Source organism: Panicum virgatum, chromosome 9N, assembly GCF_016808335.1.
Source record: "Panicum virgatum strain AP13 chromosome 9N, P.virgatum_v5, whole genome shotgun sequence".
Taxonomy (NCBI): domain Eukaryota; kingdom Viridiplantae; phylum Streptophyta; class Magnoliopsida; order Poales; family Poaceae; genus Panicum; species Panicum virgatum.
Window position 1 is genome coordinate 69,917,954 of NC_053153.1, and position 14,230 is coordinate 69,932,183.

Genomic DNA, 14,230 nt, shown 5'->3' on the forward strand with positions numbered 1-14,230 from the left:
AACAATGCGGCCCGTGTAGTAAGTATAGTAGATGGATTAACTGGATCGGGCTATATCTCACGTGCAGCCCCCGCTCCGCGGCCACCCGAGGTAACCTCCGTCGGTTCGGGCTCTCGTCGCCTACCCTACCCTACCCAAGCGTCACACGCAGACGCCTTCGAACCCTAGTCACCCGCGCCGCCCCTGCGCTCCCCGGCCGCCTCCTGCCCCCGGCGGCGGCTGCGGCCTCGGCGTCAGCGAAGATGTCGGGCGGCTTCTTCCGGGTAAGCTGCGCAACTCGTTGCTTCGATCTATCTGTCTCGCGCTTCGTCTCGTCGTCGTTTTTCGGGGTCGTCGGATCTGCCGCCCTGATTCCCCGTGATTTTTGCGCAGGGGACGTCCGCTGACCAGGACACGCGCTTCTCCAACAAGCAGGCGAAGCTGCTCAAGACACAGAAGTTCGCGCCTGAGCTTGACCACTTGGTTAGTTCGTTCATCCACTCACCCTCTTCGTTTCTCTATCGGGCTGGCGTAATGTTTTCGGGATGTAGCTGTTATCAACAAAAGCTTGCTCTAATTCGGGCATTTTGTGCTTGGGGTTTGTGATAGGTGGACATGTCTAAGGTCAAGATGGATGTGATGAAGCCCTGGATCGCCAAGCGGGTCACTGAGCTCCTCGGGTTCGAGGATGAAGTGCTCATCAACTTCATCTATGGCCTCCTCGAAGAGAAGGTGAAGTTCGCACGGTTTATTCATGTCTAGCAATGTCGCCTGTTTATTCTGTCCTTACTAAATTGTGTGCATGGTGTAACAAATTTGATTGAATTTCATTGAAAACAGCCTCTCCTACTAGGTACCTTTAGGATATGTGGATTTATTCTCATCAGCTCGAGTAATGTAGCTCTGAAAACAAAGAACATCTATTTTGTGACCTAGCTTAAGCTCCGGAGTTAAAACTAAAACACTGTTTGGTGTTACGGTGCGGTTTAGGAGTCAACTCAAACCTGAGAGCACAGGCAGGCTTGTTTGTAGAGTAACTTGGAACCCAACCAATCATGTGAAGATAATCCTGTCCAATTTCCGATTTCACAAAATTCCAAATGGATTCAGTTATGCCTTGTGACCAAGTGTAACAGTTACTTGTGGGAAGTTTTATTTCTGGCTGCTATGTACTCCAATGTTGCTCACAGAATTGATTTTCTTAATGTTATCCAAAATCAAGTACAGTACAGCTTTACTGTTTTCTTTTGTAATGTTTAATATTATATTTCACTTGTAACATAGATGACAACTGATGCCAGTATGCCACTGAGGTGTGTTTTTCAATGGCAGGCGGCAGATGGGAAGAAGATTCAGATCCAGCTAACAGGATTCATGGAGAAGAACACAGTAAAGTTCATGAAGGAGCTCTGGAGCCTCCTCCTAAGTGCGCAACAGAATGCCAGTGGGGTACCTCAACAGTTTCTAGATGCAAAGGAGGCTGAAATACAGCAGAGAAAGGTTTGTTTGACTAAAAAATACTACTATGCTGTCACCAATTTGGCTGTTACTTGCTGGATATGCTATTTTCACTTAAGGCCAATTACATATCTGTCATCGGATGGGACCTCCGCACGGCTGCACCTCATGAAGTCTGTTGACCGACACAAATGCCCCCCTCTGTCCGACCATGCTGTCCTCACAAGCGGATGCATGATCAATGGAGTAATGGCCGACAGAGGGCAGGATTCGTATAGGTAGCTGGAACGTATGGTCCCTAACGGGTAAGTTGCGAGAGCTAGTTGATGTAGCCAATTAGGAGGCGTGTAAATATTCTATGCGTTCAGGAGACTAAATGGAAGGGCCAGAAGGCGAAGGAGGTTGGGATACTGGCTTCAAGCTTGGTACACAGGAGCAACTCCAGAGTAGGAATGATGTAGGCATCTTGATTGATAGAGCCTTAAGGATGGAGCTGTATAGATGTTAGAAGGCAAGCGACCGGATTATCCTAGATCCGGTTGGTAGTTGTAGATTCAGCGTTTTGAATGTTGATCAGTTGTGACTATGCCCTCAGGTATGCCTTAGTGAGAGCACCAAGATGCAGTTCTGGAAAGATCTAGATAGCATGGTTAGTACCGTGCCTACCAGCGAGAAACTCTTCATAGGAGGAGATCTCAACGGCCATGTGAGTGCGACTAATGTAGGGTTCGAGCGAGTGCACGAGGGTTTTGGGTATGGTAGCAGGAGTCAAGAGGGGGAGGATGTGTTGAACTTCGCATTAGCCTACGACTTGTTGATAGCGAATACCGTGTTTAAGAAGAGGGAATCCCATCTTGTGACGTTTCGTAGTGGACAACACTCGAGGCAGATCGACTTTATCCTTGCTAGGAGGGAGGATTGGCGTGATTGCTTAGATTGTAAGGTGATACCTGGGGAGTGTGTTGTCCCTCAACATAAGCTTGTGGTGGCGGACTTTCGTCTTCGGGTACGTGTCCACCGGGACAAACGTGCCAAGATTGCGAGAACAAAGTGGTGGAAGCTTAGAGGGGAAGCGGCACAAGCGTTTAAGGAAAGGATGCTAGGTGAGGGGCCTTGGGAAGAAGGAGAAGACGCAGATGACATGTGGCTAAAGATGGCAACATGTGTTCGGAAGGTGGCCTCAGAGGTGTTTGGCGTGAGTAGGGAGGCAAACAGGAGGGGAAAGACACCTGGTGGTGGAACGACGAGGTGCAAAGGGCTATTAAGGAGAAGAAGGAGTGTTTCAAGCGCCTCCACCTTGACAAGAGTGCAGCCAACATCGAGGGCTATAAATTAGCGAAGAGGGTTGCAAAGCGAGCTGTGAGTGTAGCAAAGGGTAAGGAGTATGATGACCTGTATCAGCGGCTAGGCACAAAAGAAGGGGAGAAGGACATTTATAGGATGGCTAGGATCCGCGAGCGGAAGACAAGGGACATCAACCAAATCAAATGCATTAAGGATGGGACAGATCGACTGTTAGTGAAGGATGAGGAGATCATGGATAGATGGAGAGAGTATTTCGATAAGTTGTTTAATGGGGAGAGTGAGGGCCCTACCCTTGAGTTAGATGACTCTTTTGACGATACCAACAGACGTTTTGTGAGGAGAATTCAGGAGGTAGAGATCGGAGAGGCTTTGAAGAGGATGAAGGGAGGTAAAGCGATGGGCCCTGATGGTATCCCCATTGAGGTGTGGAGATGCCTAGGAGATAGAGCAATAGTATGTTTAACTAAGCTTTTTAATCTCATTTTTCGGTCAAACAAGATGCCGGAAGAATGGAGGAGAAGTATATTAGTACCTATCTTCAAAAACAAGGGCGATGTTCAAAATTGTACTAACTACCGTGGGATTAAGCTGATGAGCCATACGATGAAGCTTTGGGAGAGGGTTCTCGAGCATCGCCTAAGAAGAGTGACAAGTGTGACCCAAAACCAATTTGGGTTCATGCCTGGAAGGTCAACCATGGAGGCGATTTTCTTAATACGACAATTGATGGAGAGATATAGGGAGCAGAAGAAGGACTTGCACATGGTCTTCATTGACCTTAAGAAGGCATATGACAAAGTACCGAGAAATGTCATGTGGTGGGTCTTGGAGAAGCACAAAGTCCCAACTAAGTACATTACCCTCATTAAGGATATGTACAAGGATGCGACGACGTTTGTTCGGACATGTGATGGCAACACCACTGACTTTCCTATTAACATAGGTCTACACCAGGGGTCAGCATTGAGCCCTTATTTATTTGCTTTAGTGATGGATGAGGTCACAAGGGATATACAAGGTGAGATCCCTTGGTGTATGCTCTTTGCTGATGATGTGGTGCTAGTTGACAAGAGTAGGGCAGGGGTTAATAGGAAGTTAGAGCTGTGGAGACGCACGTTAGAGTCGAAAGGGTTCAGACTTAGTAGGACCAAGACCGAGTACATGATGTGCGATTTCAGCGCGACTAGGCATGAGGGGGGAGACGTTAGTCTAGATGGGCAAGTGGTGGTCCAGAAGGATATTTTTCGGTATTTAGGATCGGTGCTACAAAAGAATGGCGACATTGATGAAGATGTTAGGCATAGAATTTCAGCTGGCTAGTTGAAATGGCGGCAAGCTTCTAGCATCCTTTGTGACAAGAGGGTGCCACAAAAGCTAAAAGGCAAATTCTATAGGACAACAATTCGTCCGGCGATGTTATGCGGTGCTGAATGTTGGCCTACAAAAAGGCGACATGTCCAGCAACTGAGTGTAGCAGAGATGCGGATGTTGTGGTGGTTTTGCGAGCACACAAGGAGGGATAGAGTCCGGACCGAAGTTATTCGGGATAGGGTCGGGGTGGCACCAATTGAGGAGAAACTTACCCAGCATCGGCTGAGATGGTTTGGACATGTCCAACGAAGGCCTCCTGAGGCGCCGGTGCGTAATGGGGTTCTTGAGCGGGTCGATAATGTAAAGAGGGGTAGATGTAGACCTAAACTGACGTGAGATGAGTCGGTTAAGAGAGACCTTAAGGATTGGAATATCTCTAAAGAGATAGCTTTGGATATGAGCGCTTGGAGACTAGCTATCAATGTGCCTGAACCTTGAACTTATTTCTTTCGGGTTTCATCTCTAGCCTACCCCAACTTGCTTGGGAAAAAAGGCTATGTTGTTGTTGTTAACTAATTCAAGTTAGAGGATCAAAGTAGTGGCAAATATGCAATTTACCTTTCAATTAAATCAGACCATTGATATTGTAGTTCACGGCCGTTTTGGGTCCTTGAGAACTGTTTGTGTGTGCAAGAGTGATAGTTAATTCATATGGCAGGATGCATATTTTTATGGGCTATTTTTAGTGAATACTGTGGAAGGCTATTAGGACATTCTTTTTCTCAATTTTTTGTATGCGATTTCTAAGACTATTGAATAGCTTGGGTTTAGCAGGGTCTTTTGTATTATCTTTCGTACCATGGTACCAGAATATTTTTCAGACATCATTCAAAATGTTGGTCATATTTCAGTTTTGAGAAATTTGAAAGTCTTCTATTCAACACAGGCAGAGGATGATAGAATTGCACAGGAGATCCAAAAAAAGCGGGAGAAAGAGGGAAGAGACTTAGAACTGGAGAAGCAGAAAAGGATGGTGAGGTTTTCAACCATTTTTCTTGTATCATTGATTTTACGGTTATATTGTGACATTCTGTGTTTCTGATGGTATTCAGATAGCTTCTCCGATTATTTGGGTTCATATCATTCTTTACCTCAACTACTGTAGGATGGGGATGCTGGCAACTCAAGATCCTCTGGTGATCTAACTGGCTCTGCTATAAATAATACAACTGTCAATGTTGAGGAAGACATGGAATTGGACTTCAAGCGCAGCTCAAGAACAAAGAACCGGTCAGTTGTTAATTTCTCAGATAATTTGAATGGCTTTAACTAAGTCTTAAATGCATGCTTCACACTATGCTATCACTGTGTGCCTATATTAGATCCTTCCAATTTTAGTGTTTTGCCTGTTGTGACAGCTTGTTGGTTGCCACCCTTAGTAACATATTTATGTAAGAAGCTGTCATTACCAATCAAAGTTTCAGCCACTCTCTAAGTACAGCTTTTTCTTGAATGTTCGGTATAAATTCCGAGAACAGTAAAATAGTTAATTGTATTTAAATAAATATGTTCAATAAGGGTGTCTGGATCTGGGTCTGAAATTGCCCTAAACTTCCATGATATTTAAGATAAAAACATTGTAAGTATGTGAACCATCATTCTACTGTAGCCTTTCTTATCTCTAGCATTGATGTATATTCTCAAATAGCCTGATTATGTTATAGGGTTGTTTCTAGGTGGAATAACCCTGAACTATAAGCTTATTGATTTTTTTTCTTCCAGGGCAAGTCGCAGATCCAGGAGCATATCTTTGTCGCCTCGTGGTAGGCGAAGATCTATTTCTCCCAGAAAGCATTCTCGATCTCCTTCCAGGCGTTCCCGCTCAATTGATAGACAGCGTGCGTCATCACGGCGTTCGATTTCACCTAGACGCTCTGCTTCTCCCCGAAGGCATTCTCCAAGAAGGAGATCACCTTATTCAAGGAGAGGTTCACCTTCATTGCCAAGGTATCCATCCCCATCTTCACGCCGGAGATCTCCTCTTCGCAGAAAATCACCATCGTCTGGGTCACGAAGGTCACCTTCTCCTCGCCATCGTCGTTCGCCAGCTCGTGCTCCAAGGAGGTCACCATCTCCTGCACATCGAAGGTCTCCTATCCGACGCAGGTTTTCACCAGGTAGACATCGATCTCCATCTCCAGCAAGGCGTAGGCCAAGATCCCCATCTCCGGGAAGGCGCAGGCCACGTTCCCCATCTCCAGGAAGGCGCAGGCCACGGTCGCCGTCTCCAGGAAGGCGCAGACCACGGTCGCCTTCTCCAGGAAGGCGCAGGCCACGGTCCCCATCTCCTGGAAGCCACAGGCTACGCTCCCCATCTCCTGGAAGACGTAGGCCATGGTCTCAATCTCCAGTAAAACGTCGGTCCCCATCTCCAAAACGTCGGAGGAGATCCCCATCACCAAGAACTCGTTGTGCAAATCGGCGTCCATCTCCACAGCGGAGAAGGTAAAGCTGCAGCGCTACTTCCTTTCCACCTCTATCTGCGTGGAATCAGCCACCAATTCTGACACCAATACTATCAGGAGTATCAGTCCGTACAGTAGCAAAAGTCCTAATCGTTCTCGCCGGAGTTTGAGTATAGAGGCTGATAAAGGAACAAATGGCACCCCCTCCATTAAGGACACAGTTTTGCCTGAAAGGTAATATGCGTTGTTTTATTCAGAGACATGTTATCATGAACTGAAAGATTATTTCTAGATATGTTCTTTTGATGTATTCAGAAACAATTACCTTACAACCAATATTGTCTTAGGGACCAAGAACGAAGATCAGATGATAATGACAGGGATGGTGCAAGGATTGGCGATGATCATTCCCCAGATTCTGAACATAGGTTGTTAAAATCATTGAGGTCGCCCAACAATGAAGAAAGAAACTCCACACGTGATAGGTGTGTATTCTTCCGCATTGTGTTGTATATGCTTTCTTCCATATTCTGTCCCGCACATCATTCAACATATTTGAATGTTGGAAAGTCTCATAATCTTTTATGCATCTCTTTCAGGAGCTCAGGGAAACAATTACCTAGTCAGGACAGCACAGATACAAGTGGAGATGAGGAGGAAGGCAGTCGTGCTAGGTAGGTGCCCTAGTTTCCTCTATTGCGCTTGCAAAATTGTTTTCCTTGTCTTTTCTCATATTTAATGGTGTTTCTCTTTTCATGTTTCAGAGAGAATGCACGGAAAGCAAATTCAGCGCGTAGGAAAACAAAGGATTCAGCAGATCGGCAACTGAGCAAAGTTGGAGCTGGTGCCTCTAGCCCTGGGGAAAAATCACCATTCATGTTACAGAGGTTGGATTCCCTTCTGAAACTGCTTTTAATTCTTGAGACTATTGAATGGTCACTAGACTTCTGTCTGCTCCTTAGTATTCACCACTTTGCAACACTGCCTTTCCCCTAACATACAGCTTCTTAAAATGTTTTAATTTAATTCCTTATTGAAAACTGAATACTAGTAGATAAATTTCAGATGAAAATTTACTCCCTGATTGTGTCTTCTTTAACCTTTTTGAGTACAAGTCATGTGGTTGACAATTTTATACAAGTTTTGATGGATGTGTCATTTGTTATCGTTATATAATTCACTTAATAACCATGGTGATGTATCGTAAAATAAGTTTGATCTAGTTGTATACATGTGCGTTTTTGTAGCTATCTATCAGAGTGTACCTTCTCACTGTAGCACAATGTGCATCTTCTCAGCAATTGTATGATATTGTTTTCTGTTATCCAGTGGCAAGGGTGTCCAGAAGAAACACCTTGATCAACTGTCAGAATCATCAGAAGATGAGCTTGTTGGTAGAAGAATGAAGCACAGAACTGATCCTCCTGATGAGCGTTCCCCGCCTAGAATTGAAAAGGATGACTTGCACTCAAAGGACGGGAGGAAAAGTGAGCGTGCCATGATGGGTTCACGTGATGAATCTGATGATGCTATCGAGGCAAAGAAATTTATTTCTGAAATCAATGGGAACTCCCAATCAGAAGATGGAAGTCCTGTCAAAAAGCCCAAGAAAAGAACAGATACTAAAAGCCACATTGATTCTGGTAGTTCAGGGTCTGAAGAACCTGACAAACATAGATCCCATTCTGAGAAGCGAAGGCACAAGAAGGCCAACAGGCATAAGAGGCAATATGACGATAGTTCTGAGTCTGATACCGAGCCAGATGGCAAAGAGGCAAAGAGGAGGAGGAAGGAAGAAAAGAGACTGAGAAAAGAAGAAAGACGTCGAAGACGTGAAGAGCGGCATCGCAGAAGGGCAGAACGCCATGCCAGCAAACAAAAAATGAAGCAGACTGATACTGTTGCACTGCCTTCAGATTCTGACAAGGATCGGGATTCTGGTTCAGATGTTGATGTTAGGAAAAGAGGTTCACCTGCTGGCAGAGAAGAGTCTGATCAGAAGAAACTTGAAATTGAGCTTCGTGAGAAGGCCCTTGAGTCTCTTAGAGCAAAGAAAGCCATCAACAACTAGCCTGAGAAATTTCTTTCGACACATTTGAGTTTCTATTTTCAAGTGCTTATCTATGGAAGTGTGCTTATATGATGCCTATTTAATGTTCTGTATGTTTATGTGGCAGTTGATCTGAGGATTCCTGATCTGTTTCCTTGATGCAGCTGCGTTCAGGCTTTTAGCTGCCAGTTATCTGGTAATGTTTGCTTCTACAGATTTGTATGAACCGTAACACTGAAATGGAGATATTTATGTTTTGTGAACATTTGCTTGCCTTTGTTTCCTTTCCTTAACTGGGAATCGATATTCTGATAAGTTCTTTACTAGCTTACCTCGTGTAATTTGTTAAAAAATATATATTATTGAAACCTAGCACAGCTCTCTTACATTATTCATTTACTGGGAAGTAATAAGATTGGTTTTGGATACGGCAGAATTGCCATGGGCTTGTTGTGTAATGATACTGCTTATTATTTTTTCCACTTTTGTGGACACTTTCCTGCTACTTGCCACTTTGTTGATTCGAATTTGGATTATTGGCAGATTAGCACCATGTGCACAGGCTTTTTATGTTCCTCAGGATGATATGACCTGCGCCTCAACAAAAACAAGTTGGTAACATTATTGATTGGAAAGTCTGCTAAAGCATTCCTTCTTTCCAGTTGTTTGGTCAGTGCTGCTTAGTTTCAGGTTTGTGCAGTAGCCAATATATTGCTATGTTGTGCTCAGGCAAGTAAATATTGGATGCCATAGCCGCCGCTTTTCCGGAACTAACTTTTATCCTTAGCTGAAGGGAAAGTGAAAAAATGAAAGTACCATAACAAATTTTTTTATGCTTGGAATATGAAACCACCAAACCAGCTGATGATTTAAGTTACAAACAGTATCTGCAGAAACCATGTTCCACATAGGATGAAGTGGAATAGTCCATAGCATCAGAGGAATTTAATGGCCTACATGTTTAGTTCACTAACTTAGGCTATTACTTGCTGTCTGATGATGCATGACCATGGGTGCTCTATTGTCTATTGAAAAGGAAAAAAACAGATGGAATTTCCTGTTTCTCCTTGTGTTGAATAGTGCCCTGAGTTTGTAGAATCTTTATTGACTGGTCATACTATGGTTTCTTTCCCCTTTTCCTTTTGCTTTGTGTTTTCTTAGTACTTTCCCATATATTCATCGTCATGATGGATCTAGCAAAGTTTTTGTATACCCAGTTAAGAGAATTTGAGATATTGGTTTTCTGAATTTGAAATGCCAGTCTGCCCATCTCTAAAGTGCCCGGTAAAGCAAAACTGAGGGGGAGTAAGTATTGTTAACTGACAACATGTATAGGGTGGTAATGTTGTTTCTCTTTGAAGTGGTAGAGCGATGTATAGAGTGGTAATGCTGTTTCTCTTTGAAGTGGTAGAGCTTCAGAGTGCCCAATTCAATACTAGCTGTATATATGATCCTTTCATGCATTTGACAAACAATGTGTAACCAAATCATGATCTCATCTGCTCACTATTGGTTTGTGGGTCACTGATGCTAAGATTACCCTTTTCACCATTTGTTGGGTAGCAAGCACATTTGTTAAATTCTGGTGTGCTGTCATGTTTACTCCCAGGAAAGAGCGCGCGTGGGACTCAGTTCCAGCTTAGTGCCAGTCGCCAGTGGGTAGTGACTAGTGAGTACTAAATTCACGGCTACTGGGTAGTTGCCAACAGTAGCGACCAGTGGAATCTGAGTTCTTGACAAAATTGTATATCCCTAATGAAAACGGCTACATGGCGTCATAAGAGAATGCAATTTTATCGTTACATTTAATTTAATTAGCAATGCAATCTAATGCGGAATCCTTCTCTTTTTTAAAGCTCGTTACAGTGTGATATACTTAACCCGTCCTATTCTTTGGATGCCAAATTATTTACTCTCAACATGCTTACCCCAATATTCAAAATCCAATATTAATACCCCACACAGTCGAACAGATCTGTGTGTTTGCATTTCGGACACTTATTTTTGCCTCTTTTGTGAGCCAGTTCGCAATGGCACCCTCTTATTTGGCCCAGCCACTAATCGTATCAATGTTCTTGTGATCACAACGTGACACTTCTATTTCGCCTGTGTGGGGTAACGGACAGGGTGGGACTCTTAGTTCGCCCAATTGTTTGCTGGCATGCTGGATTTGACCAGGTTTTACCATAAAAAAATATTAGACCAGGTTCGTGTATATGAACGGTAAAACACATACGTATTTTTTGTCTATCAAAAATGCGTTTTTGATATCCGGGCTGGGGCGTGTTGGTGCCCTGTTCTTTTGAGGCTGCTAGACATGGTTCCTGTCAGGCCAAACGACTGTTAGTGACCTTTACTCAAAACCAGTGTGATAGCCATGCCATCATTGGTGTCCCTTTCCATCAGGAAAACCGCTCCCCGTCAGTGCAAATTCGCCGTTGCCATTTTTGCGTAGCGCTTGCACTGCACACCTGTGGCTGCGTTCAGCAGCCACGCTTGACGCTTGCTCCGCCGCCTGGCGTCAGCGCATGCCGAGGCATATCTGGTGGCATTCGGTGGTATATGGTATGATTGCCCCCATCGTCTCCCGCAGAGCCGCAGACGCTCGGCGCTGTGCTCAGCGGCCGCTTTGTCCCAGCTATGCTGGGGCCTTGTCGCCCTCGCCCTGCCAGCCAGAGTCCCCGCTCCGCCAGCTATTCCCAGGCCGCGGGCTCGGTCACGATCCCGGCTCCTGTCGCGCGCCCTGCAAGTTGCCCAACCTGCCCTGCCGCCCGCTCCCCTCCCCTCCCCTCCCCTCCGTTCGGCGGCGTCCGAGCTGTACGTGCCCGGGTAACGTTCGCTTGCAGCAGCATGGCAAGTTGGGTTGGACTACCGTATTTCGGATCGTGCCATGCTAGTTTCGGAAGCGAGAGCCGGTTGGACCCGGAGCCGTGGCGTGGCGCGAATGCGTTGCACCGGGACACGTTGTGCCCAGTAGGGATGGATGGAACCGGGCTTCTCGTTCTCACAGCGCCTGCGACGCTGACCCATCACCGTCCGCGCCCACCGTAGCTGCTGTTCCAAAATCGAACGCCGCGAGCGCGACTTGCCCCCGCAGGCCAGACGCCAGCTAGGCTCGATCCCCGCCTGCATTGGCCCCTATCCTCTCTGACACGGTAGTCGATCGGCGTCGCAGATGGTCCCCTGCCGATGGCGAACAGTGCCCCGGCTTCAATGGCGCGACTGCTCCCACGTGGGCAGGTTGGGCTGCGCGCGTGCACTGCCGGCCCCGCGCCCGTCCCGTCCCGTGCCGTGCCTCGCGCGCGTACACCGGCTGCCCCGCCACGCTAGCTGACGGTCGGGATGGGGGAAAACTCCCGGCGCGCCTCGGTGACTCGCGGGCATAGCATGCTCACCGCCGCGCGCCTGCCTTGCCCGTGCCCGTGGTGTCTCCGCGAGTCGCAGCAGCGCACGCCGCCCCGTGGGTGCCGAACTTGCAGGTCGTGCGCCGCCGCGTCCAGCGGCGGAGTTGGTGAGGTCAAAACCCCGTCGAAGAGTCAAACCTGATCCGGGAGCGAGGCGCGCGGGGCGTGGGGCTTACGCTTAACTTCCTGAACGGGCTAGGCAGAGCGGGACGCGCGCACAGCGGCGGAGGGGCCCCGCCGTGCAGGTCCGATGTGAATGCCTGCGCTCCAAAGGCCAACCACCGCTTGCCGCCTCCTTCTCGACGGGACGGGGACAGGCATCGCCAACTTGGATCACACTTCAGAGATCAAATCGGACACATCGGCCACCCATGCCGAAGTCACACCTACCCTACCAATACCATCATCCTTTGGCCTCTGCCTCTGTAGAGAGAGAGAGAGAGAGAGAGAGAGAGAGAGAGAGAGAGAGAGAGACTGGGATATTCGTGCACGAAATCACGGCACCAGCAGGAACGAACGAAGGCGAATCACCTTTTGGCATGAAGCAGGTTCGTTACCGCAGCGTCGTCGTAGCGTTCGAGACGCCGTGAGAGAGTGACGAGCAGGCGATGGACATACATCTATGGCATGTTCTCCGAGCATCCAAAGACGGCCGGGCAGCACACAGGGACGATCCCTTTCGTTCCGTGCGGTTTTGGAACATGTACTAGACACACCGACACGATGGGCAGGCGCACTCACACACCCATCACTTCACTTCGTTTCCCCTCACCTCACCCGGCGTCCGGTCGGGGGCCAGGGCACAGTGTCGCCATGTCGCCATCTCCATGGCGCCATGTAACACCCAGGTGTTAATCTTCTGTAATTAAGTTAATCATGGCCATTAGTTCAACTCGCACGACAAATCCTAATCCAAAATTTTTCCTGTCAGTTTGGGCCGGACCGGTCTGACCGGTTGAACTGGGTTCAACTGGTTGGGCCCACAACATTTAGATCTCTCTTTTCCTCCCCACCAACTCCCTCACCCTCACCAGAGCCAGCTTGAGCCCGAGCTCCCTCTCCCTCCCCTCTCACCCAAACCCTAAGTCCAAAATTCTCCCTTTCCACTTGATTTCAAGGCCAAGGAAGGATCAAACCGGCGTGGGGGAGCTTCTTCTCCACGATTCCCTCCTTGGGGAGCGAGGGATCCAAGTTCTTCGCGGGGGAAACACTCACCCAAGGTATTTTAGCTTGTGATGGTTGATTTCTACTTCTAGATGTTTTTAGGTGGTTCCCTCTAATAAAAAACATCCAAATGTATCCCTGGACTAGTGCCTATAAGGGTTTAAGAATTTGTGGGCGATTTTCGGCGCGCCAAGGAATCCTAGGTTTTTGGTCTGGGTAGGACCGGTCTGACCGGTCGGAGGGACCGGTGACCGGTAGTGCCCCGGACAGTCCGGCCATTGGATCGGATACTCCGGGGTTGTGGTGATCTAGACATTCCAGAGTTAGGTTCGGATTCTCCGGACTTGGGAGTCCCGATACTCTGAGAATACGTCCGGATACTCCGGATTTTTTGTCTCGAGTCGCACACAGGCCAGACTGGTCTGACCGGTGCTAGCAGGGCTGAGAGGGTTAAATCAGAGTTTGTTAGTGAGAATAGATAGAAATTGATTTGGTTAAATCGGGGATTGAACTGTACTAACCGCATGCCGGGAGTAGGAGATAGTCGAAACCGGTAAGCCTAGTAATGCCTCGCTTCGAAAGTACAGAACTGCATCACCACCCCGTAGGGCGAGTCGAGTAGTCGCGGAGAAACGGGATGCATATGTTTACTTTTGGTGGTCTCACATTGAGCTCGGCTGACTATATGAAGATGGGGGTGGTTCTGTAATTTGAGGCGGGGAGGGGAAGGGTTGGTGCGTGGGGTCCGACGGGGCCTACGCGTGCCGTGTTGGTTAGGTCTACCTTACAAGGTTAAATCGAATCGATTCGCCGTGTCTCGCGGATATGAGGGCCTTGATCTCTTTGCTGCATCGTAGCAAAATGTTAGATGGTGAATTATATATATATATATATATATATATATATGTATATATATAATGTTGAACACATTGAATTATTATGATTGCTTCACCTTGTGTGCAATAGTTGAATTGTGCAAATATTAGATTGAGGTTAATCTATATAGAACATGGAGCTAAAATATTGAAAATAAACATCCACTTTTAGATGCTTTTCTGCAAAATAAACCACCAGCCAAATATCTTGCATGTCTA

General features: G+C 47.0%; 1 protein-coding gene across 6 annotated transcripts; it reads left to right on the forward strand.

Moving 5' to 3' along the window:
* Positions 1-36: 36 nt before the first annotated feature.
* On the forward strand, positions 37-10,377 carry LOC120691662 (serine/arginine repetitive matrix protein 1-like). Of its 6 annotated transcripts, none has more exons than XR_005682346.1 (14): positions 37-263; positions 373-462; positions 589-711; positions 1,312-1,479; positions 5,000-5,086; positions 5,219-5,343; positions 5,836-6,558; positions 6,636-6,752; positions 6,866-7,003; positions 7,118-7,192; positions 7,283-7,405; positions 7,848-8,764; positions 9,112-9,179; positions 10,178-10,377. XR_005682346.1 is itself a non-coding variant. In XM_039974803.1 (12 exons), exons 1-12 carry the CDS (start codon positions 243-245, stop codon positions 8,587-8,589), a joined length of 2,532 nt encoding a protein of 843 aa, XP_039830737.1. In that variant the 5' UTR covers positions 37-242; the 3' UTR covers positions 8,590-8,940. The 6 variants fall into 6 exon arrangements, 2 of the variants coding, with proteins under 2 accessions (XP_039830737.1, XP_039830738.1); XR_005682345.1 differs by lacking the exon at positions 10,178-10,377 and adding an exon at positions 9,298-9,816; XR_005682344.1 differs by lacking the exon at positions 10,178-10,377 and having other exon boundaries at positions 9,112-9,709.
* The last annotated feature ends 3,853 nt before the right edge of the window (positions 10,378-14,230 follow it).